Source organism: Dama dama, chromosome 12 (assembly GCF_033118175.1).
Source record: "Dama dama isolate Ldn47 chromosome 12, ASM3311817v1, whole genome shotgun sequence".
NCBI lineage: Eukaryota > Metazoa > Chordata > Mammalia > Artiodactyla > Cervidae > Dama > Dama dama.
The window spans coordinates 26,819,095-26,846,060 of record NC_083692.1 but is presented as its reverse complement, the minus strand read 5'-3'; the positions used below and the strand labels follow the sequence as shown (position 1 = coordinate 26,846,060).

Sequence of the window (26,966 nt, the reverse complement as noted above, 5' to 3'; positions counted from 1 at the left end):
CCAGGCCCTATGAATTCCTTCTTCAATAACATCTTAAAAGTCCTAAAACTATGTTCTGAAGTAAAATGTCTTGTTAATGTACACTGTACACAGGGTATTTAATATTTCACACTTTGTGGAATTAAATTTTTTTATTAAGTCACATCTTTCTAATTTAAGAGAAAAGTACATAACCTTTTCCAACACTTGTCCTCACAGGCGATTCTGCCCTTTATGCTAAGTCTGGAGCCCCCAATCACTTTGTGAGGTACATACCTTTCTTTATTTCCCTGAAGCTTGAGATTATTGGAGGCTAAGCTTCTGAACTTAGGAAAAAGAGTGAGTAAATATGTATCTGTACATGAGCACACTATACATTCACAGAAAATCCTCAGCAAAGCTGGGCACAGATACCACAAACAGTTAAGAAAAACCTAGGTGAGGGGAGGATGCCTCCCAGGGTGGAAAACTCCTAAACTTAAAACTGTCTCTAACTTATTGTAATTGCAATGGTAGCAGTGTCTAGCAGTTTCTGCATTTTACAAGACCAGATGCACTTTCTTCACAATTTGTTTCATGGCTAGACTCAAATAGGACTTTTGGCCTTATCTTGATCTTCGCATGCATGCTAAGTCACTTCAGTTGTGTCCAACTCTTTGCAACCCGATGGACTGTAGCCTGCCAGGCTCCTCTGTCCATGGGGATTCTCTAGGCAAGAATACTGGAGTGGGCTGCTGAGTCCTCCTCCAGGGGATCTTCCCAACCCAAGGATCGAACCCACGTCTCTTACGTCTCCTGCATTGGTAGGAGGGTTCTTTACCACTAGCATCACCTGGGAAACTCTATCTTGATCTTTATGACAGTGCAAGGGGCAGGGATTAAACCTTTCCTATATTTTTCTCAGCTATAACTGTGGCCAAAAAAATAGGTCTTCCAATTTTGTACTCACAGGAGATGTTTGTGCATGCTCAGTCATGTACCATTCTTGGCAACTCCACGGACTATAGCCCACCAGGTTCTTCTATCCATAGCATTTTCCTGGCAAGAATACTGGAGTGGATAGCTATTTCTTCCTCCTAGGAGTGACAAAAGCAGGTGCAGCCATTTGTATACTTGTACTCAAACCTTTGAATCCCAAATCCATACTGTATCTGTAGGTCACAGGAAGGTCTGGTCAGTACAGTGACAAGTGGGCCTCTGGACCACATCTGTGATCAGTCACAGTCATGATTAATGCAGCTACCAGTGTGTATGCTCAAGTCAATCAGATATCTTCATATATAAATTACAATGCAGAGGTTCCACGTGGAAAAACCATTTGTAGTATAAAAACATAGAGTGTCACCTCTCCTTTAAACAGGTCAACTGAAAGCTTCTATCTCCCTGATCAGAATGACTAGTTGGAATTGTCCTTGTCCTCTGTGTAAAGCTGAGATGCACCAAATGCCAAAATAACTGGTCACTCATAATTCAATTCAGGTGAAAAACTCAACGTGAGTTTTTAATCTTTTATCCAGATGTGCCAGAGCCTCATCAGTAATTTGTCTGATTTCAGAGTGAATTTCAGAATTACCTTTTTAGTTTCATGAGTTTTTCTCTGTACTCTTTTTTTTTTCCTCTTTTTTTCTCTGTACTCTTAATGTCTAGACGGTGGTGGTGTTTTTTTGTTTTTGTTTTTTCTGACCCATGGGAGGATTAATAGTGAATGATAATCATTATGGCTCATTAAACTTTAAGACTTTTCTATATTTATCCGGGTGGTCTTAATCTTTTCTTCATTACAGTGTAATTTACATACAGTAAAATCCACCCTGTTTAGTGCATAGTTCTACAAATTTTAACAAACACACATGGTTGAGTCACCTAGGGAGTATTCATTTTTTCTTCATTGTTCTTTATACCACCTGTGTATTTTAGTTTAATATAATTTCTTGGATACACAAGTGAAAACTGCCACTTGCTGCAGAAATTCAAAATAAGGGCTTCTTAAATTCAACATTTAAACCAGGATAAGGAGAGGTGGCTCAGAGGTTAAAGCATCTGCCCACAATGGGTTTTTTGATCCCTGGGTTGGGAAGATCCCCTGGAGAAGGAACTGGCAACCCACTCCAGTATTCTTGCCTGGAGAATCCCATGGACGGAGGAGCCTGGTGGGCTATAGTCCACGCGGTCTCAGAGAGTCGGACACGACGAGTGACTTCACTTTCACTTTCAAGGAAAGAAAGGGTTGCCCTGCAGAGCTGTGCAAACTGCAAGCCTAAAGCCAGAAGCATGCATTTGGTGAGTGGTGCCCCCTGGTGTTATTGTGCATAATTTGCATGGCTCTACATGGTGGGTCTGAAGCTCACCACCAACTGGAGAAATTTGAAAAACTGTGGTTATGTTAACAGTGAAACAGGAGACGTTCAACATTTTAAAAAGTTCTCCATTTATATGCCTTTCCTCCCAAATTTTAAAATGCTGTGATAGAGGACAGGTACTACTGAGCTCACAGCATGGACTGTGCACATATGTAGAAGAAGGGCAATGTGGGAAATGAGAACTGGTCCAGTAAAAAAATCTTTTTGAGATGGACTCCACTGGAATCTTTGGTCTGCATTTCAAAACCTTTTCTCTTCTCTCTGAAAATGTTGCATCCTTTTCCTAAAGAACCACACCATAGGTTCTTTAGATTTTCCTCCCTACAAGGCACTTGGTACAAATGCCAGTTATCAAAAAAAACTATTTTTTTAAAATTAGATACTTACCTACATATGGTTTGGACTAAGTACCATATGGCTTCCCTTACAGAAAAATGTGGCAGAGCTAAATGCATAAGATCTCATTCTTCAAGGGCCTGTTTGGTCCACAAGAATCTAACATTAACCTTTTCGAAACTGAGTAATAACATGGATCATACAACAGGTGACTTCGATGATGAAGGCCTCCCTTGCACACTCCTCTCCTCTTCTCCACTTCCCGAGAGAGCAAGGACCAGCTGTGCAGAGCAGCCCTCCTACAGCACTGCTATTCCTTCAGATTTCTGACATGAAAGGACACCAAGGATTTCTAGCAGCTTAAAGGAAGATCTTTTATTTCCATTATTTTGATACAGTATCACCAAGTTGTTTCAACAGAAAAGTTTCAACATTATATAAACACCGGAAGAGAATTTATCTGGGAGAAAGCAGGTTTATTGTCCAAGCTGGTTAATCAGTTGTAAAATAAATTTAAGAGAAGTATTTAGTGATGAGGCACAAAGCCCGAGGATAATATTCATAGTACTACTGCAAGCAGAAACGGTGGAGAGGAAAGGGTAGCCTGCATTCACTCAGCATTGGAAGGCACAAGAACTCTAAGAGAGAACGTCTCAGCCTACTCAGAGAATGAAACTGGCTGTAACAAAGTGAAGGAAGATGGAAAAAGAACACCAACTTAAAAAGTCAGTTGTTAAATCACAGTTGAAAGAAAAAGTTCCAGAAAATAATATACAGGCTAACCTCACTGGCTATGCATATGAAGGAAAGAAACAAAAGTTAAGAAACTAGGGAGTATTTACTCATATGTCCCTGGATTTATCTACTAACCCGGCAGAACACTAAAAACTGAGTTTGATGCCTGATTAGAGGAACAAATGTGATTGCGACTAAAATGCCTAAGCCTTAATGGTAAAGAATCTGCTTGCTATGCAGGAGACCCGGGTTCGATCCCTGGGTTGGGAAGATCCCCTGGAGAAGGAAATGGCAACCCACTCCTGTCTTCTTGCCTAGAGGATTCTATGGACAGAGGAGCCTGGTAGGCTAGTCCTTGGGATCGCAAACAGTCATACACGACTGAGTGACTAACACTTTCACTTAATATTAAAGACTTACAAGAATCCTCAGAAGTTCTTGATAAAAGCAGCATACTAAATGATATTTTTCAAGTTATCTGCTGCTATACAAGTAAATTGGGAGCATCTTGATCAAAGCGGGATGTGAATATATTTCAGTACCTAATGTATTATGGAATGCTAGGAAGCTTCTCATTAATCATAACTCTATAAAGTGAGACAAAATCCCAAAGAAGCTAAGTACTAAATAAATGTGAATTAAACAAATAGTGATGCCAAATTTGAGCATAAAGTTCAGTTCAGTCAGTTCAGTGGCTCAGTCATGTCCGACTCTTTGAGACCCCGTGGAATGCAGCACGCCAGGCTTCCCTGTCCTTCACCATTTCCTGGAGTTTGCTGAAACTCATGTCCATTGAGTCGGCAATGCTGTTCAACCATCTCATCCTCTGTTGTCCTCTTCTCCTCCTGCTTTCTGTCTTTCCCAACATCAAGGTCTTTTCCAATGAGTCAGCTCTTTCTATCAGATGGCCAAAGTATTGGAGTTTCAGCTTCAGCATCAGTCCTCCCAATGAATATTCAGGACTCATTTCCTTTAGGATGGACTGGTTGGATCTCCCTGCAGTCCATGGGACTCTCAAGAGTCTTCTCCAACACCACAGTTCAAAAGCATCAATTCTTCGGCGCTCGGCTTTCTTTATAGTCCAACTCTCACATCCATACATGACTACTGGAAAAACCATAGCTTTGACTAGACGGACCTTTATCAGCCTAGTCAAACCTATGTGAAAGACTTTTAAAAGGTACACTGGTGCCACCTTATGGCCAAATTAAATATTTATACAAATTACAACTTATGATCACATTTTAATTTCCCAGAGAACTTATTAGGGACACAATTGTTTAGTTCAAAGATTATATGAGTAGATTTTAGGCTGTCCTGTTGCTTAATATATCTATAATTTTTAATAATCACATTTTTATCTTTGAAAAGATGGGATAAAGTTAATACAAATAGAAATTTAATTCTTGGCACCACTGACATTTTGGCTGGACAATTCTTTGTTGTGGGGGCTACACTCCGTGCTGTAGGCTGTTCAGAACACCCCTGATTTACCTACCCACTAGAAACCAGCAGCAAGCTTCTCCGAGCCCCACCCAGCTGTGACAAGCAGCTCCACACTGCTAAAGGCCACCGTGGTGAGGGGGACCAGCCAGTGTGATCATGAACTGTGTGTGTCAGCCTGACAGGGCCGCAGGGCACCCAGAATGTGGTCAACCATTATTATGGGCGTGTCCCTGTTTCTGAATGAGTTAACATTTGACTCAGTAGACTGAGTGAAGACTTCCTCTCTCAAGTGAATAGCTCTCCTACAATCAACTGAAGGCCTGAACTGAACAACAAGGCTGACCCTCCTGAGAATAATGGAGCTTCTGCCTATTAAGCTGGGACAGTGGTCTTTTCCTGCCTTTATGAGTCTCAAGCTGCAAAGTTTGGACTGGAACTACCTCACCCGCTCCCCTGGGTCTCCAGCTTGCCACCTGCAGATCTTGGGACCTGGCCTCCATATTTGCATAAGCCAATTCTTTATAATCAGTCAATCAATCTCTTTCTCTCCCTTTCTCCCTCTCTCACAAACACAGACACACACACACACAGTGTGGTTCTGTTTCTCTGGATAACCCCGATTAATACATCCTGGCTAAGAATCGCTGTTGCAGATTCCGCTACTGGAGGGATAGTAAAAAGGGAAGAGAGAAAGGAGCAAAGCAAGAAACTTCCAGGAAAGTACTAGATACTACCTTTCTTTCCAGAGATGGCAGCTGGGAAGCACTACAGATTATGGTTGATAAGAACTGGACCCACTGATGCATTTTTGCATCACACATCCAAAATGTTACCTGGTAGAGACTACTTACCTCAACACTAGGAAGACAACATTTGGCAGACACTGCTGTAAAATAAGAACACATTCTATAAGCTGAGCTAATAAAAAGTTTCGTTTATGATCAAGCCACATTAATTTATTTGTCATGATAAAATACATGAAATTCACTGTTTTCATTCCAAATGGAGAATACAAAACTTTCCGAAAGAATATTTCTGAAGCAAACTCACAGTACATTAGGTGGAAGAGTTTAAGCATACAATATATTATTGATTTCAGTCTCTTGTATTATATGTTACTATGTGTTAGTAGTACTTTGAAGATTTCTTCAGGGGGCCTTTTTCATTGTACAGGTTTTGGGGTTTGTTTTTTTTTTTTTGGTTTTGGGGTTTTTTTGCCTGTGCCACATAGCTTGTGGGATCTTAGTTCCCCAACCAGGGATCAAGCCCAGGCCCTCAGCAGTGAAAGCGGAGTCCTAACTACTGGACAACCAGGAAATTTCCCTTTTCTTTTTTTTTTTTTGGTTTAAGTTTTTGAAATCCAAGTTTCTTTGAAAGCATTTTAAGTTGATATTTGATTTAATCTGACTAAATGACTATTTGGCACAAAATAGAAGAGTTGATGACAGTCCACCAATCGCACTGGAACAATATCTACTAAGTAATCAAGTGTGGACAGATACACACTGAAGCAAAAAGGGTTCTGCAGGTCTTGAAGACAAAAATCACAGTCTGTAACTCCTTACATTTAAGACAGACAGGCTAAGGACTGTATAATCTCACCAGTCTTCAGAAAGTTCAAGCATACAAAAACAGAAGTACAGCAAAGAATAATAATTTACAGATTTCATTCTCAGGAATTTAAAAATTAATTATAATAAAATACACAGAGCTACATTTAGTTTAAAACATACAAAGATACAAGTTACCTTATGAAATTTCTTCACACGGCCTATTTTTTACCTCAATTAGACAAAAAATGGATACTTGTCAAGGATCTGAGTTACAACGTCAAGAATTCACCTGTGCAAATAAACGTCAATGGAATTATACATTTTCCAGACTATCTTTTTCCATGATTAATAAGTATTTCCTTCAGTTTTAAGTGAAACCTTTTCCAATACTATTTTGATAGAACATAATAAATTACTATGTTATTAACCCTACTCTATTTCTTGTCTCTATCTACTTTTTAGATGATCTACATCAAAGAAATGAAAATGGTATTTTCTCCACTGCTTTTGTTCCTTTTCCTATATGTAAACAACGTTTGGGGGAACTTTCAATAACATTGAACTTGGAAAGTTTTCATTCCCAATAATGCCAAAGAATTACTATCTTTCTTGTTAAAGGCTAAAGAGAAATACTTATGATTAAACTAAGGTAGCATAGGAATTCTAGCAACTCTGCTGTTTCTAGAATATTTGTAAAAAGTAAAAATTTTGCCAATTAATTATTATTAAATAGCACATGACTGCTTCTGAAGACATTCTAGAATTTATGAGTTGGAATACTAAAGTTAAAGGTTTAGCTACATAAAAAATGCAGAATGTAGTTTTCTTTATATGGTTGGGTTTTTTTTTAAGTCTATTGAATTCGTTACAATACAGCTTCTGTTTTTATGTTTTGGTTTCTTGACCCATGAGGTATGTGGGATCTTAACTCCCTGACCAAGGACTGAACCGGCACCTCCTGTGTTGGGAAGTGAAGTCTTAACCACTGGACCACTGGAGAAGTCCCTATATGGTTGGTTTTTATCAATAATACTGATATAACTTACCACAATTTTAAAACAAATCCTCACAACACCCCTGTGAGGTAGGGATTGCTTTCACACACTTTACAGATGGGAAAGTGAATAATAATTCAGAGAAAGAAATAATAATTTCAAGAGTTAAATCCAGAAGTGTTGGTTTTCTTATAAGGCAGACTACACTTATCAGATACTGAGTTTAACAATACGCTAACAAGAACAAATACTGCAACAGTCTGTTTTCCTCCAGAAAACAACTATATGTGGGATCTAGAAAAAAGGGAAAATTCTAAGCTGATCCAAAGGGGAAATGTCTGTTTAGTACTTGCCTGATACACTAAAGTGCACGCAGCATTTCCAGTTTTAAGAGTGTGACAATCATTATGCAGACCATACTATATGGTTAACATAACAGCTCTACTTTATAAATGATGTAGTCAAAATTAAAGCCTTTAGCTGGAGGAACTTTTTTATACAAGGTAGATTTTCTTAGGAATCATGTCTTTAAAAATACTCAGGGCACAATATTAGTTATAAAATAATTTTTAAAATATTCCTGTTGAACAAATGAAAAAGATAAAACTGGAATCATTCCCCACACCACTACTCACTGGCTCTCTGGAACCAAGATTTGGGGATTTTTTCTATAAAATGGAGTATTCATTTTCCCACTTCCTAATACAGACAGAATACTATGAAGATGAAGGAAAGAACACTTGCTTTGAATTCCTAATATTAAAAGGAACCTTATGAATAAGAATAAAAATACAGTTAATCACTCCTTTCTTAACACTCAACAAAGTAGATAAATGTCTGCTTTAAGTTAACGTTGTCTATTATGGACAGTCAATCAAAAGCAAACTCCTGCCTCATCCAGACTCTGCCTTGAACTGCTGTCCTACCCACAACTCATATGCACACTAAATCCCACCCTTTAAGCTACACACACTTTTTGGGTCAAGGACTAATGACTGAGCAAGTAGGAAAGAAAACAGAACAGAAAAATCAAGAAAATTTTTATCTAAACAAGAAAAAATAAAATTTTACTTGAAGGAGGCTAGGGAATATATCCAGAATAGCCTAAGATGCATGAAATCAACGTTAATATTTGTGTTCACCTTATGTGATGAAATCATTGAGGACAGTGTAAGTTTGAATAATTGCGGAAATGATTTAAGAATATGATTAGATGAAGTTTTGATACTAAAGAGCAATACATTTGTTTTAACTACTGACTGATACAACTGACTTTGCATCAATAGCTACTTAGATTTTGCTCTTAGCATGTTAATCCTGACCCCACGAGGATTCACATCCTTGTCTAGGACAGAAGTTCAACCACCTTAGATAATGCCCATTGGTTTTCCTCATCCACTTCTTAAGAAAAACTTACCATTTCATAATCTACCTAAACTCACTGATAACTCAGAGAAATTCCTTGCACCCTTAAAACGAGATGGATTTCTCTCTGAGCTCCCTCCTGACTAAACTCAGATACTTAAGGAACTCTGATGTCAGGAACTGTAAAGTGTGTAGTCATCAGGGAGATTAGAGTTTTTGTATGCCGTTAAATTCTAAGTTGTAGAAACCAAATTTATTAAATTTACTAAAATACTTGTGAGAGTTAGAATTTAACAGGGCAACATACAAAAAAGACGAGGGTGTTCTAAAGCCTCTCTCTTTGGTTATTCTTGACTATCTAGTATTTAAAATTTAAACATATCAGAAACAATTTAGATCTATCCTCTATGGTGAAGTTTGACCAGCTTTTTCCCAGCTACACACAGCAGGAGAATCTGCCATTCGGTCCATTAATTTTAATTTTTCTGGAGTTTTAGCTTTGTAAGTTTCACTATTAGAAAGGGGAGTTAAGTTGACTCACAGAGGGAAGGCTGGTCACGATTTTTAAACATAGTTCTAGTACACTGACTATATCTACTCTGCTGGTTTTATGTACCAGAAAAAAAGTGAAAACTGTGCCACTGAAAAAGTACCTGAAAAAGTACCTTTTCAGGTTTTTGTTAGAAAATTAATGTCAACTCAAGCAGCCTATAAAATCTTCTGATACTATGGATAGAAAGATAATTTGTATTCTATCATTTTCCTCTTAAGCTCATATAAACCTCTTGTCATAAAAATCTCAAACTGCTCTTAAGTTCTTTAAGAAAACACTAGATTAAGGTAACAACACCAGGGTGTCAGTCCACACAGATGTGTCTGAACTGCTGTCTCTAACTCTGGAGGCATCTATGCTTACCTACGTATGTATATGTATCTTACTGACTCTCTGAAGTTTTTGTATGTTTCCGACTCTTCTCTTTTTCTCTCTTTTAAATAAAATATTTATTGAAAATGAGGTATGCTCAATGTTAAATAAATAAAGTCACATAATGGCAACCCACTTCAGTTTTCTTGCCTGGATAATCCAATGGACAGAGGAGCCTGGCAGGCTACAGTCCATGGGGTCACAGTCAGACACTTTGTGGGGTCACAAAAAATCATACCCCAGAATCTGTCTGAATGACTGAGCATGCATGCAAGATGTTGCCCAACTAGCAAATAAACAGTAATTTAAAACTACTCATGATTTGGTATAGTTATGCCCTCAAACAAATGTTTTATACATTATAACATATATTTATATACTAATATAACTATTAATTTCCTATATGGCAGAAAATATTTTAAAATAATCCTCATAGGGGCTTGATTCATGTGGAACATTAACCAAAAGTGATAGTTTAGAACATTCTTTAAAAAAGATTACACTTATTTCATATTCAATTTGCCTTTACAGATTCTACAACCTGAAAAAATTTCCATACGTCCACATTGATTTCTCATTTCTAAATTGTCATTTAACTGAGGAAAAGACAGCCCCAGTGGAAGGTTACATCTTGGCAGCAATGTATTGATAGATCTTTACAATAAAAAGATGTAGTATATACAACCTTAGAACTATGGACAAATGGTAAAGAACTTGAGGAGGAAAATAATTTATGAATAAAAAAACACATGTGGAATTCTTTTGTCAGAATTGATATAAAAATTCTGAAGGAGAAACTGCTACTCAACCAGGATCGTGTCCACATTTTCTTGTGTGAGTTCTGACTCTAAGGCACAAGATGAATCTAACTGTTCTTGCGACAAACGAGAACTTTTCAGGGGGATGTCAGACCAGCTGTCACAATATGGCGGAAATCTCTGGGCTAATGCATTACCGAACCTTTGGCACCGGTTATACCTGTAAGATTTACCTTTGTGTGTGTACATGTGCTCCAGCAATTGGCTCTTTCGGAGAAACTTATGACCACAGATGGTACAGCTGATTTTTCTTTTCCTTGAAAAAGAAAAATTACAGTTTAATTCTACTGGCTCAGTGTCTTTGGAGATCAAAGACACCTGACTGATCTGCAAAGGCTCTGTAGCACCGCGGTTTGAGAGGTCAGGCTGCTGCTCATTCTCCTTGACAATAAAGGAGCTGAGCCCGCGGCAGTCAAGAGCCTCGCTATTTTCATTAAGTGGATGCACTTCACCAAGGTCATTACTCTCCAGAATGGAAGCAGGGACACCAAATGGGAGGGATCCAGACACGTGGGTGTGGAGATGTTGTCTTAGATTACTACGGGAATCAAAACGTTCCCCACAGTAATGGCATAAGTGTATTTTGATACCGCTTTCGGTGAAAGTGGGGCCTGTCACCTCTGATGAAGGTGAGGGGCGGCTCTGGGAGATCACAGATTCTGGGTCACATCTCTCCTGCTTGATGGACACTGGGGGCTTCTGGTGCTCCTCCAAGGCCTGGGAGGCAGGATGGGCCCTCTGCTGGTCTGCAGTGCCATCATCCAGCCCAATAGCAAGAGAGAGCTGCAACTGGGGGTGGTCACCCTGGACAGCAGCTCTGTTTCCACTGTTATTGGAAGGAGCTTCCTTGACCTCCAGCCCTGGTTTGACAACTGTTTTTTGGGTCGTTGAGATCTGAATGCCATATAAATTTGAGGACTGCACAGTCTCTGGTGAGAACACTTGATTCATTTCAGTTGCAATGTGAGAAAGGTAGTCGGCGTGAAGAAATCGAATCCCTTCCTCCAAACGACTATGGTCCACAATCTGTTTTGGCCCTTTCCCCGTGTACATAATGTGCAACAAATAGCTGAATATGTCAGGCTGGATGTCAGTTGGTTGTATTTTTATGCATTCACTGTTAAAAACAAAAAAACAGACCCACACAGAATGAAACAACCCAGTTGGCCTTTTTAGTTAACAGCATACAGTCTTAGGCTAAAGCAGTTTCTTCCTAACTTCTAATTTAACAATCTGCCTTGATGAAACACAGTAACAAAAGCTCAGATTTTCATTGTATACCAGTTTTATGGCCCAGCACCAAGTCTTCAGGTATTCAATCTACTGCCTAAAGTTAAGAAACACAGATATTCTGATTAGTTCAACATTTAGTGACTCCCAAGTGATATGCACTTAAACTGCATGCAGGGGGTAGAAAAATGAATAAAACAGATACCCTGCCCTTAAGGAACTTAACAGTCTATTGGGAATATAACCAAAAGAACTGAATTCAAGGAGTCAAACAGAAATCCACAAACCAATGGCATTTTACATTAACCAAAAGCAGAAAACCACCCAACTATCCATCAATAGATGAATGGAGAAACAAAATGCAGTATATACGTACAGTGGAACGTTACTCAGCCATAAAAAGCAATCAGGTTCTGATATATACTACAACATGGATGAATCCTGAAAACATGCTAAATGAAATAAGCCAGACACAACGGGACAAATTTTATATGATGCCACTTGTAAGAAACATCTAGATTTGGAAAATTCAGAGACAGAAAATAGATTAGAGGTTACCGCGAACTTGAGAGTGGAGAGGATGGGGGTTTATTATGTAATGGTTACAGTTTCTTTCTGGGGTGATGAAAAGTTTTAGAAATAGGTAATGGTGATAGTTACACAACACTGTGGATATGATTCATGCCCTTGAACTGTACAATTAATGGTTAAAATGGTAAATTTTATGTTTATATATATTTTGCCACAATAAACAATAATTTAAAATTTTCAAAGGGCTTATTGGAATTGGTATCATATAGAATTTAAATCATACTCACCTTATTTTGGCTTCCAAGTATATTAATATATCTACTCTTTAGATCACAAATGAATACAAGTGTAATTTTGAAAAGCTTTAAATTAGTCTCAAGCCCAATTTTTCACATATGAATCTAGAATTCAGAAGATAGATGGAAATAATCGTGTAACAAGAAATCAGGAAACACTGTTAAAATTAAGATAAAGAGAACCTGAGGGAGAGGCTAGATAACAAGGAACAATGGAATCAGTCGATGGACATACCTTCCCTGAAACGAAAGTTTGCCTCAACACATCAGAAAGCAGTCTGTATGCCAGCAATCCATTTCTTTAGTCCTGATATTTTAGGATTCCCTCTTAGGTTTCACTCTTACCTCTGACCCACTCACTGCCATGGTCTGTGGCAGGGTTTTTTTTTAGTATCAGCACAGAGGTCTTTTAAGTGAGGAATTTTACTCAGCAGAAATATCACAGAGCAGGCCTGTTACCTATGCATCTGAATTTAGCCTAGCATGGTGCCTGGTAAAAAACAGGTGCTTTAAGAGCTAAACCAACTCACTGCTCTCAAATGAGGCTGATGTGAAGGTAGCGTTCCTAATCTAGTTTCTACATTGACACTTAAGTTGGAGAGGAAACTTGTGTGTGATGGAAAAGGCTACCCATGACCTGTCCCGGACTCTAATCTCCTCTCCCCTTTTTATCATTCATGCCAATCATTCTGATTTACTCCATTTTTTGAATGTGCTAGCCTGGTTCATATCTGCATATGTTTTCGTGCATTTATTTCCTCCACCTATAATTGCAATTATTGGCATTCCTCTGTAACATCTGAAAAACTCCTCCTGATCCTTTAAGATTCAGAGTCTCTGTAAAACCTTTCTAACCCTCTCAAAATAAGTCTGCTGACACTCCAGTCTACTTTGTGCAACACTACGACTATAGACATCACAGAAATTATTAATAGCAGCAGCTAACAGTGCAAAGCTCTGATGCAAACACTTTAATATTATTAATCCATTTAATCATCTCAACACCATGGAGTGGATATACTAGTGTTTTACAGAGAAGGAAACTGAGGCACAAAGAGATCAATTACACTGCAATTATCTTCCTTACATGCATTACCTCTCTCTTAGACTATAAATGTCTTTTTTCTATTTTTGGCCAAGCCACCTGGCCTGTGATCTTAGTTCCCTGACCAGAGATCGAACCTGCGCCCCCTGCAGGGGAAGTACAGAGTCTTAACCACTGGACTGCCAAAGAAATGCCAAAAGTAAGGTCTTCTAAAAAAAGCATAGTGTTCCATCACTTTTAACCTAAGATGCATTAAAGCTATTCTTTACCAAGAACTCAGAATCTGGATACCATTTTATACCCCTCTCCCTATCCATGTTGAGTTAACCTAAATTAAAAAAAATTTTTCGAAGAAATATTCGAAACAAATGACCTTTGAATTACAATATGGAATATCGGCCCACCCTCCGTGGGGACGGCGCCACTCGACCCAGGGTCGAATTCAGCGGCGCGGCCAGAAACTGGGGCTGAGGACACCGCTGCCCGCGGAGAGGCGGAGCCTGCAGAGGAAAGAAGGGTGGAACCGACTGCCCCGCCCATCGGCGGGGCTCCTCGCCACCACCACGAGGTGGGTGGAGTTATGGCATTGAAATCTTGCTATGAAAATGTTAAGGAAAGAAATCAACAACTTAGTGACTAAGAGCACAGATTTGCATTTGAGTTTCACTTATTAGCTGTGCGTGTAATCCTAGATGGACAAGTTACTTAATAACTCAATCACAGTTTCTTTTTCCCTAAGAAAGTATGGATAACAGTAGAATTTACATTAGATACATGCTTAGTGGTTGGTTATGGGATTAAACAAATAAATAAACTTGACTTATTATTGTTTTCATTCTTATCTTCCACCATGGATTCTATACAGAGCTTAATTACAGATGTGTAAAAAAAAAATGACAATTTTTTTATTATTTACTAAGGTGATCCCATAAAAAAAGAATACCCAAAATGATGTTATAATAAACCTTAGCTATATCACGGTATTAAAAATTCTTCTGATTTACAAAAGCACCTCCTTACCTTGTTTGGTGAATAAATATCATCTTGAAATAGTTAGAAAAAGCAGCAAGCACTGCTCTGTGGGCTTTGAAGTAGACGTCTCCAATAGCAACGGTGCAATCACACAGAAAACCAAATTCTCGCTGCATGTTCAGCTGCTGCAGAAGGACAAGGCTATGGCTAGCTGTGTCCATCGTGGCTCTGAGAAAAAGGACAATATATATATATATATTTTATTTACCAAATTGGCTATAGTTCACACAAACCTACAGAGGACTGGGAGACCTAAATCTAAATGAAATTACTCAACAGTTTTCAATACTGTTAATCTAACCCTAAACTTAGCTAACATTAAATACCCCATTATGAATAACTGATATCAACCCTACTGAAAATGTTAACACATGGTCTTTTTAAAATCTGGTAAGAAAGTGACTTGCCGTGGGTGCCAAAGATGTGAAAGAGGAAGTCTGTCCTTTTTTATCTATGTGACCACAATGTTTCTAGTCCTCAGTTTCCTCACTGGCAAAAATGCGAATGAGGTACTGATCTTTGCCTCAGGGCCAGATGAGATAAGTTACATGAAAAGCACCTTGCAATGGAAACTACTGTTCAAATGTCAACTATAAATGTTAATAACATTACAGTGTGTCCTGGCTAGGCAAGAGCTCTCCCTGCTCCTTAGGGATCCTCTGCGTACTCAGGGGACACTGGTCGCCTATCATATAAAGTTTGGGAAACTTATCAGTCACAGAAGCCCTTAAAATAGATGTCACGCCACATGGGGCTTGGAGCCCAGTGGGAAAGAACCTAGGCCCTGATCTTAACTGGACTCAGACACAGACAAGCATGGAGGTTCCCGAAGAAGTAGAATGCTGGATAGGACCACTGGTCTGGGGGTGGCGGTGGGGGTGGGTGGGGAATCATGCCTCCTGAAGAACGTGCAAAAGAATTCTGGTGGAGAAGCCTAGTGTGAGCAGAGCAGCAAGAACATTTGAGGGCGCCCTGAAAGCGGGAGGGTGTGCCGTCCTCTCCATCCACCTTCTCCACCTCAACTGTGCAGACAGCCCTGGTGCTTCAAAGAGAAGGCAGCTGTGGCATAAAGGGCATCACTAGGGTCTGGGAGAACCTCCTCTAAAAGAGCAGGTCCTAAAAAAAGAATGAAGCTTTCTCACTAACCAGACAGATCAAAGTCTTAAGGAGGTCAGTGATGAGAGTGGGGGGTTAGCTGTCGAGACTGGCAGTAGCTTGGGATGCAAAATGCTGAGTGATGGGTAATAAAAATCGTCAACTGTTTATAATGTTTCCTGTGTGTCAGGAATTTTTCACTCACTTACTTTTCAATACAATTCTACGAGAAAGGAAATAATCAATCCATTTTACAGGTGAGGAAACAATCAGCAGAGAGAGTTAACTGACCCAAGATCACGCTGCTAGTGAGATGCAGAGCTGGGGATTCAAACCTGGGCACTGGACTCCAGTCCCCCACCTCCCAGAAAAAGACACCACCCACCAACTCAAGGAGCAGAGGGAACAGTCAGCAAGCACCCTGGGAAGTCTCAGAGGAATACCTGGAAAGAAGAACCAGGGAGAAACCCAGATTCCTGCTACTTAAGCAAATGTGACACAGCAAAATAAACATTTAAAACTGGTAAAAACTAAAGCAATTATTACTGATAAAAGGTTAAAGCTATTTTTGTTAAAACCATGTATTTAATGTACTAATATGGAATAATCTCCAATACATACTAAGTAAAAAAAGAGCAAAATGTAAAATTGTGTAGAGAAGACTACTATTTATGAAAAAGTGGTAGAGTGGTTATTTTATTTTTAAAGGTGGGGTAAGAATTTATGCATAAATATATTCTTGTTTATGTAAACATGTCTGGAAAGGTTCAAAGAAACCACTTTCCTTTCTGCCAGGGAAACTAGAGAGCAGGGACTTAAGGTAGCGGGGGGAACTATCCTGTTTGAATATGCTGAAGTATTTCAGATAAGTAGATAAAGAGAACAATGTAACAAGCACCCACCTCCCATGCACCTGGCCCTGGGCACAGAAAGTAAACAATTACAAATAGGGTAGAAAACCACTGCATTTCTCCCTCATTCTATCCCCTACCCACCCCTACTCCTTGCCTCCAAAGGCAACCACCATCTTGATTTAGTGTTTATGACTCTACTGTACATTATCATATTTCTACTCCATATGTATATATCCCTTGAAAGTGAAAGTGAAGTAGTTCAGTCGTGTCCGACTCTGGGACCGCATGGACTGTAGCCTACCAGGTTCCTCCGTCCATGGGATTTTCCAGGCAAGAATACTGGAGCGGGTTGCCATTTCCTTCTCCAGGAGATCTTCCCAACCCAAGGATTGAACCCGGGTCTCCTGCATTGTAGGCAGATGCTTTACCATCTGAGCCACCAGGGAAGTCCCATATATCCCTTAAGAAGGTTTTTATATGAATAATATTATACTTTAAGAATCCTAAAACTGCTTTTAACTCTATATTCACACACTACTTTAAAAAATTCTCCTAATTCAAACATAATAGTTTCCCCTGGTCCTCCCTCAAGTAACGAAACAAAACCCATATCCCTTTTTATCTCATTTTAAAAGCTTTTAAGCAGAAATAAAATAAGAAATTAAAATAACAGAAATGACAGCGACCTGAGCCTATCCTCTAAGAACATAATAAAAAATCCAAGTTGTGGGTATTGTTCCAAAAGGCCATTTAATCAAAAATCATTATTTATTGTATCTACCACATTTCCCTGATTCTAAAATACCACCAATTTATAAGGAGATTAAAAAACCAAATAAAAACTTTATATTGGATATTTCAATATGTGAAAAACAGGTCTTAGATTCAATAAAATAGTTAAGCTTGAAGTACCTTAAACCAGTCTTACAAATTGTCTCCAAAAAACCCCCCTTGGATCATAAACATTTTCAACAGTTCTCTCTCTCTCTCTCTCTCTCTATATATATATACACACATGGTGTATATAAATAGTGCATTAGTATAGTGAACTATTGAACCATGTAGAAATGAAAATAGCACACACTAAAAAGTCACATATATAAAAATCTGTGGTTAATGGTCTATGAGTAACAGTTAAATTCACTTATCAAACAAATACTTTGTGAAGAGAAATTTAATAAAGGAAAGTATTTGAAAGCATGCACCGTACAAGGCACAGGGACAGAAAAAAATCACAGTGATGTTGCAGTCAATAAGCTAATAGGGGAGAAAAAACATAAAACAGAGTAACTATGACATGAAGCAAAAGTGATTAAGTGCCGTAAGAGCAATTGGACAGCATGAGGGGGAGATAAATGACAGGAAACCCAATGAGAAATAAGCCATTAAAACTGGATTTAGATGAAAATGGAGAAGGTGAACATAGCATTCCAGGCAGGAAAAAATAAAAAACCAGAATGAGTAAAATCATCATCATTAGGCCTGAGAATCAAGACTGCTCTAGTAGCAACAAATATAAAAGATTAACAAGGAAAAGACATGGAGCAATAAAGACCAGCAAGTAGTCTTTCGTAACATCCAGATAATGGCAGTGGGAATGAAGAAAGGAATACAAGAAGATATACCAGATGGAGAACTGACAAGCATTGGCAGAGAACTGGATGTGGTCAGTCACAGGGAAGATAAGTCAAAAGTGAGTTTCAGAATTCCAGCTTGGGCAACTGGAAGCATTCATTCATTCCTCGGGGTCCTATTTGCAGAGTGACTGCCATGTGCAGTGTTGATATACAGGTGGTATAGCAGAATGCCAGAGGAGAGGCACAGAAACTGACTTGGTAAGAGAGAAGCTTCACTTTGGATACAGTGAGTTTGAGGTGTCCACCCTAGGACATCTAAGTAGAAATGTTCAGTTACCAGTGGAGACAACAGGCAGCACTGGAGAGGAGGTCCTCCGAAATCACTGGGCTGAAGTCACCAGGAATGGATGGGATTACCAAGTGAAATAAGAAAAGAGTAGGAAAAAAAGCTAAAAATGAATCCTTGAGAAACACGGATACAACTAGACAGACAAAGAGAAATAAGAAAATATATTGTTACTGAGGGAAGTAAAGAAAAGGTGGATCCTCTGAAGGGAATGGCAACCCACGCCAGTCTTCTTGCCTGGAGAACCTCATGGACAGAGGAGCCTGGCAGGCTAGAGTCCACGGGGTCGCAAACAGTCGGACACGACGCAGCGACTCACACAACATGAGAAAAGGTAAGAACCTTAAAAAAAAAAAAAAGAAAGAAAAGGCAAGAACCTTGATGGGAGGGGTGGCTGAGAGACATGGGGATGAGGCCTATTACAAACACCCCCCAAGTGTGCTGACCAAGAGGTTTTTCTCAACTGGGAAAGAGCAAAGTATCTGATTCCAGTGGGATGTTAGAATGTTAGAAAGCAGAGGCCACTGAGGATAGGTACAGATAGAACAGGATATTGAGGGAACTACAGATCAAAGACTTTCAGGCCAAAGAGTGGTAGAATCTCTAGAAGCTGGGGATAGAATCAAAAGTATAAGTGCAGCAGTGAGCCATGGAGAAAAAAAAGGATCTCTTTTTTTTTTTTTTTGATAGTGGGAAGCACATGGTTGAGGTAAGGAGAGAGAATCTCAGAGTACTCTTAGATGGCACTGGTTTACAAACTATGAAGTCAGTCTATATGCAGAGGAAAGAGGTGAGTTTAGGCCTTGAAAGAAACCCATTAATCCTTGATGTTAATACAGAGTGTTGACGTTTATAGAGAACTTTCACACACAGTAATTTCTCTTTCTGCTTCAGATACAGATCATTTCCATTTACCTATCTTCAAGTTCACCATCATTCCTGTTAACTCATTTTTTATCTCAGATATAGTTTCAGGACTAAAATTTTCATCTCACTTTTTCTATTTCTCTGCTGAGATTTCCAGTTTATTCACATATTATGACCTTATTTTCCTTTACACCCTTCAGCAGTTACAGTAGTTGCTTTAAATCTTCTCAGTTAAACCCAACCTCTGGGTCATCTTAGGGTCAATCTCAATTAGGATGATAGTTTCCTGTTTCTTCATGTGTCTCATCATTTTGGATAATATCTTAGACACTGTCATTACTAAAGATTCTGGGTACTATAATATTCTTCCAAACAGCACCGATGTTTTTTTGTTTTGTTTTTGCAAATTAAACAAATTTTTAAGCAAATTAAAATTAAATTAAAAAAATTTTTTTTTAAAGTTTGTTTTGTTTTTGCAAATTAAACAAATTTTTAAGCAAATTAAAATTTAAAATTAAAATTTTAAGCAAATTAAACAAAATTTGCAAATTTGCAAATTAAACTCCCAAGTTCTGCCTCCACTATGGTTTGGGGTTTTTTGTTGTTAGGTGTGCTGTTTGGAGGCTGCTCAACACACATATACATTTCAGGGTTGGCAAGAGATTTAAGCTGAGTTTATATACAGTATTTGGGGGTCCCTGCAACAACCTTTCTGGATTTTCCTCCCTAGTTTCTACCTATGTGGTCACTTTGAACTCTGTCCTCTTTTCTTCAAGCAAGACTACAGATTACTATCACAGTTTTAGGCATGCCCTCAGAGTTCCCAACTCGGGCCTTTCTCAGGTTAAAAGCCATAAAAATGGAAAACTATTCACAACTGTTCTGTTCTTCCAAGTGTAGACCTCATTCTAGTTTCTGCTTGCTTTTTATCACTCTCTAATGCCATATGGTCGTTTTCAAACTTTTTTTCAAGTTTACAATTGTCACTTGCATAATTTTCCTGATAGAACTACTCAGTCATTACCCTTTATCAGTTATTCTAAAGTTTTGTTCTCCAGATTTATTTACACTCTTAAGAAAAGTACTAAGGGCTGTTATGTGGGTTATGTTCATCACCATTTATCATATTCAGAATTAGAGTGAGAAATTTTAAAAATTTTAATGTTTGAAATAACAAAAAACCCATTACATATTAATATAAATAACACATATATTCCAAAACATAACTTCTTAAAGTGAGATGGGTGGCATCGGTTTTTAAAAATATTTATTTTTGGCTGCACTGGGTCTTCGCTGCTTTTTGTGTATGTGTGTGGGCTTTCCCTAGTTGCAGCAAGCTGGGGCTACTCTTCGTTGCGGTGCATGAGCTTCTCACAGCAGTAGCTCTCCTTGTTGCGGAACACAGACTCTAGGCACTTAGGCTTCAGTATCTGCAGCACGCGGGCTCAGAAGTTGCGGCTCGTGGGCTCTGGGGCATGTGGGCTTCAGTAGTTGCGGCTTAAGGGCTCTAGAGTATGCGTTTAGTAGCTGTGGCTTGTGGGCTTAGAGGCTCCACAGCATGTGGAATCTTCCAACACCAGGGATTGAACCTGTGTCCCCTGTACCGGGTAAGTGGATTCTTATCCACTTTGAAGGGTGGCACTTATAGTTTGCAATCTTCTTTAATACCTGGCTTTAAAAACTATAGCTGGGTTCTTTTCTCTGCCTTTTCAATCAATCTATTGCCACATGTTGTTTTGGTTCAAATGTATTAAGAGAAACTGCCTTGGCAAAAGGGAGATACTTGTAAACCCACTGAAAGAAATTCAGGAAACTTCAAGGTGTCCATGGACCACACTTTGAGAACCTCTCTCCGACACTATCTTTTTTTGATCCTATGAGGTACTAAAGCAGATCCTGTATTATTTCCATTTTCAGGTGAAGAAACCATAAGCTCAGAGAAGGCAGGAAAGGTACCCAAAATCAGATAACTACCCGTTAAATGGTACTGGCAGAACTTCAAGTCTGATCTTAAACTCAGTACCCTTTCTTCAAAAATCCCCATCTAGAACTATCAACATATATACTGATGGCAGATTTTCCAAGTATATTGAACCAAATAAGGGGATAAAATGTTTCAAGTTTATAAAATGAAATAAACTCAAATCTGTTAAATAAAAAGTCATATATATAAGTTCATTCAAACTTTTTTGCATTATAGACATGTTTTAAGGCAGCACAACCAGACTTTACCTCATGTTACTAGAACCAAAACATCACATAGTTAATTCAGAACCTTTTCTAATACAACTTTCTTTACAAATTATTAGAGAGGCTTTTAATACAGCCTTTGCTCATCATTTTTTGTCTACTCATTTTATTTTCTTTAGTATGTGGAACAGTCAAAGTTTCCTATGTGTACAGAAACATCTTAGAAGTTACATGTGAGAAATTTTGGTGGAGATTTAAAATGTAAGAGAGGTTGCAATAAAATAACTTACCATTGTATTTACAAACGCTATAGCCAAATGTAATGGTGCTACATCGTAAAACGGTTTGTCTGTTATCAAAGTGATATTTATAATAATAGCACTGATATTTAAGAGACTACAAAAAATTGTTTACTTACTAGACTGTAATAACTCTGGATTAGCTCAATCTAAGTAAGCTAGAATAGTTTCAACGTTACCTTGATATCCAACATCTTTGAGTTTATTAAAAAAAAATCTTATAATAGACAGACTGGACTCTCAGATCTGGACTCTCAGATCTATGACAGCCAGAATAATGTCCTACAACATGCAACTTTTCATTCAGGCAGGCTATAAGACTTCAATAAAAGAATAAACAAAAGAAGTAAGACATCTGTTTCTCTGGAAAACACTTATTTTCTTTGTGGTTTCTACCACTGTTACTTTATTATTAATTATTAGGACATGGAGACAGGAAAGTTGGCCTAGGAACGTGTATAGCTTTTTTGAGATACTTACTCATGGCTATAAATACAAAGGTAAAAGCAGAAATATCCAAAGTGCTACTTACTAAGAATTTATATAATGATTTTAACTTTTTAATTTACCTTCACATGATTGTGGCAGTGTAATGTTTTATAACCAAGAGGAAGAATGTTTGCAGAAATCATCTTAGACTAGAATAGTGGCTCTAACTGCCTTGTAAAACCTTCCATGCAGAGCCGTACTGATGTCTGAATCCTACTCCAGATTAACCCAAACAGAACTGCTGAGGGTGAGGCACAGGGCCTTTTTTAACATCCTCAGGTGATTCCTGGAGAAGTTAACAGCAACCCACTCCAGTATCTCTTGCCTGGAGAATTTCATGGACCGGGGAGCCTGGCAGGCTACAGCCTATGGGGTAACAAAGAGCTGGACAGGATTGAGCGAATAACATACAGGTGATTCTAATATAATGCCTCAATTAAGAACCACTGCATTAGAAGAACAAGGGACCCAGGAAATCCAAGAGACTATTTCACACACTAAAATTACAGAGAAAAGCTATTTCACAAGAAGGGCTTAAAATGTGGGAATTATATGAATTACATTAAATGAACCAAAATCAACCACTGTCATTCTAATTTTAACTTTAAACTAAAAACTTGCCAGATCAAGAAACAGAAATATTCCCAAAGTAGTATGGGTCTTGGGGGCAGATGAAGCACATACCATTTTCAAACTTCTTTTTTAAAAGTACTTAGGAAAAAGAGGTATATTCACTCAGACACTATTATATCTATTTTTATAATATCTGAAAATCACATGGAAATTCAAAATCTGAAAAGTATTGTGTGAGGTAAAACCTGCAGTAATTCTAGGCATTTGCTACTGAAAATATCTCTGAGAATGTAAGAGAAGAGGGTAAGGAGCAGACGTGGTAGATGATACAGGAAGAGCAGTTAAGCTCTAGAAACCTTTAACGGAACAGGGGAAACGTTAGTTTGGGGCCTGCTGCCTGTTGGTAGACACAGCCAGCCTACTACATCTCTACCCCCATCTAACCAACACGTGGGATGCCTGATAAAGCCGCAATGCCAGGCAAACATGAAAGCTAACACCGGTGAGTGCAAATTGCTGCTGGATCTTAAAAATATCAGAACCCTGTAAAGGAAAGGAAAAGTTTCCTCTCAGTCCACTAAAAAAATTAAGTCTGCATTTCTGAAAGAAAAAGCAAACCACTGACAGGGCAGGAGAAAACTGGAAAACAACAATGCTGGTACAGACCTGGAATACAGTACAAACAAGAATGATTATAACTTCTGAATATAGATGAACCAAGGTTTCCTTTGCCATGGAATGTTCCACAAACACATTATCCACATGCTTTAATGAAACCCTTTGCTTAAAGTGCCTAGGATTTCTCAGGAGGAATTAAAGAGCCGTTGTATGATTGATTTGTAACCAGGGAAATAATGAATTAGAAAAATATTAAAAAATAACTAACTTAACACTATAAACACTTTTTCTCCAGGTAAGATTTTTTTAAAAAAGAAAAAAAAAATTCCTGCTAAAAAAAGCAGATGTGTTAATAAATTCAACCAATAATCCTGAAACTACTGTTTACTTCAAACACTTTCTTTCCTCTTCCTCCACTCTCCCTAAGCAAGTTCAAGCAGCAATATCTTTTCTAGAGGAAATATTGTTAGTTATCAACAGCTATTATTATAGAGTAAATAGTATGTGTAAGGCCTTGTGCTAAATGCTCTATGTACACTATCTCTTTTAATCCTCACCATGACTATATGTATTCTTTTTTTTTTATATGTATGATTTCTATTTCCACTTCACAGATAAGAAAAAACCTAGGCTTAGGACATACAACAAGCAAATAGTACAAAGTGGGGATCAAAAGCTATATTTGACTCCACAGCCTGTGCTGGTAACTATAAACTGGAAAAGTATTTTTCTTAGCATTCTTCTCTCAAGAGACTGAAGTTCACATGCAATTTGGAATAAATAAGCAGAAAGGGGGCACAGGAAGTGGTGTAGAAGTACTTTATAATTTATCAAGATAAGAGCACCTGCACTGCTCTTTAAGACAAGGAAAAAACCTGCAATAATATAAAACCCCCAACTCTTTTCTGGCCTTTATTACTAAAATGTACAGGTTTTTCTTTAACAAGATGGTCAAGCACCATCTACGGACCATAGTAAATAAATCACTTTGGTTCAGTGTTGGGGAGGGCATTATGCAACACTTCCCAGCACAGCCCTGACCAGGATAATTTATGGCCAAGGCACTTGGGCCCCTCCTCCCCAGCTAGACAGCCTGGCTCCTCCGCACTCCCCTCAGGAGATAGGGTGGAAGCACACAGCTCTACTTTCTAAGGCATAGAGGGCAGCTGAAAGTCCTGCTCAGCCTCTCTGGGCAACCACAGGCGCCAATAAATCAGCCACAGGCGATTCACTCATCCCCTTCCTGGCTTGAAGTGGTAGCAAGATCTAATGCAAAAGAGCACTGACCAAACTTGGGAGATAAAGTGATTTAGCCTTGAATTCTACTGCAAATGACAGCATCATCGAAGCCAGGTAAATCTTTCTGAGCCTGTTTCCTTGCTTTTAAGATGGGAGACAATACTACCTCCATTTTGGTAAGTATTCATAATTCATCTATGAAAGAGCAGCGGGCCACTGCAGGTTGCTGTTGGGCTGTTTACTCAATAAACAAGGACCAAATCCATCTCTACTACCTCCAAATAAGACATTCAGAGCTGCGCTGGGAGAAAAGGTATAGCAAGTTATATGAGGTCCCCTCCTGTCTTCTTGCTGATTATCCCTGTGATGTTCTATTGGTTCCTGAAAACCTCCCAACCATCAGGACTCATCCATTCTGCTTCCTATCCCATCAGTGTTTTGTTCTCTATTAAAGAGCTGATGTCTGATAACGGATTAATACTTTACTCTTAATTAAACCATATTCAGATTGCCAAAGTGATCTCTGGTGCCTTTACCCAAGGAAGCAACTAATGCTGCACATCTTGGTTATTCTTGCAGAAAATAGAGCTGAATGTTTTTGTGCGGGGGAGGGGGACAAGCTTTGAGCTCAAAGTACATTAATAAGCAGTCTATTCCACCTAGAAATAGTGCCAACCACATTCCTTAAGATGCCAGAGTCATCACACTAGCCAAGTCTGATTTCTCAATAACCGGAATCAAGTATAATCACCTCTAGCAGATAAGTCTCTACAGTGAGTGGGTTAAACTGGCATCGCACTCCTGGTGTGGTGAGGACTGTGAAGACCAAGACATCTAGAGCCCTGGAGTCTAGTTACTGAAGAGGTATGGGATTTCGATCAAGCTAGTCTTTTGGCCTGGTGTCCTCACCTGTAAAATGAGAGGGATGAACTGCATTTTCTATTAGGCCCCTTTGGCTTTAAGACTTGTGATTCTAAGGTGTACTTTACATACTTCACAAAATCCTGTGAGAATAGCAGCTTTGCCAAAGAGGAGTCTCAAGAGAATGCATGCCACTGGGGGGAACCGGGGCGTTAATTTATGAAACACGTCAGCTGCTGTCAATTTCCAGGTACGGCGCTAGGCGCTGCCTAAGCAATTTGACAACAGCTTGATTTCTCCAAATAAAGAGTGCTAAAGAAGGCAGCGATAGATGGAGCAGGCTTTAAAAAGAAAAACTGACTTAGAATGAGATTAACATAATCTGAAAAAAGAACTATGGAGATGAGGGGGAATTCCGGCCCTAGACACGGGTAATCACAAACGGGGCTGTGGAGGGGAGACTGAGGACAGTGCCTGCAGCATCCCGCAAGTGGCACCTGGAGACCCGCCCACTGGCGAGAGGGGTCGGGGGTGCAGCAGCCTGGAGAATGCCTCAGGCCCATGGGGGCTACCCACACCGGGTCGCCCCGGGACCCCCAGCCGGAAGGTCTCCGTCCCTTTGAAGCGCCCCGGAGCCCAGTCCCGGCCTGCGTCGGGCCCGGCGGCCGCCTGGTGTGGGCAGAGAAAGGCCGCTCTGGATATCCTCCGCCCAGTTCTCACTGACGGTTGCCATTTTCCTCCAGTGCCCTGATTGACATCTCAAACGGACCAGAAACACCCATCTCCCCAGCTACTTGCATCTGTCCCGCGACCGGCGCAGCTGCAGGCCGCCGCCCCAGGCGGCTCGAGGCGGGAGGGACTGAGCCCGGGGCAGCCCATAGGGGCCGGGCCGCGTCGCTTACCCAGAGGCCGCCGCGGCAGGCAGGCGGCCGAGTTCTCTGTGCGGGAGGGGCGCCTCCCGCGCCGCGTACGTCACGCGGCGGCGCCGGCTCACGCACCCCGCGGCCCGCTCTCGCGCGGCTTTCCGCGCCAGCCGCCCCGCGAAGGGCCCCACGTGACCGCGCGCCTCGTAGCTGAAGAACCAGAGGCGCGGGGGCCGAAGTGTGCGTGCGTGCGTGCATACGTGCGCGCCGGCCCGCCAGCTCAACTGGCCTGGCGGGGGTCGGCCCGCGTTCCGGGTGCCTTCGCCACGGTTGCTAATCGTGACTCTGTAGGCGGAAGCGTGGAGACCAGCCTGAGCGTCACAGGCTCCCCCCCACACACAACCGCGTGACCCGGGGACTTTCCCCAGGGTGTGCAAAAAACACAGGCA

At 39.8% G+C, this 26,966-nt stretch overlaps 1 protein-coding gene across 4 annotated transcripts; it reads right to left on the bottom strand.

The window, feature by feature from the left end:
• Positions 1-766: 766 nt before the first annotated feature.
• On the bottom strand, positions 767-26,893 carry ZBTB25 (zinc finger and BTB domain containing 25). Of its 4 annotated transcripts, XM_061156905.1 has the most exons (5): positions 26,557-26,893; positions 14,635-14,814; positions 10,686-11,629; positions 5,708-5,742; positions 767-1,055 (listed from the first exon to the last, which is right to left on the bottom strand). In XM_061156905.1, the coding sequence occupies exons 2-5, from the start codon at positions 14,805-14,807 to the stop codon at positions 981-983; spliced, it is 1,227 nt and encodes a 408-aa protein (XP_061012888.1). In that variant the 5' UTR covers positions 14,808-14,814; positions 26,557-26,893; the 3' UTR covers positions 767-980. The 4 variants fall into 4 exon arrangements, with proteins under 4 accessions (XP_061012888.1, XP_061012886.1, XP_061012889.1 ...); XM_061156903.1 differs by lacking the exon at positions 767-1,055 and having other exon boundaries at positions 3,036-5,742; XM_061156906.1 differs by lacking the exon at positions 767-1,055 and having other exon boundaries at positions 5,605-6,698.
• Between the last annotated feature and the right edge of the window lie 73 nt (positions 26,894-26,966).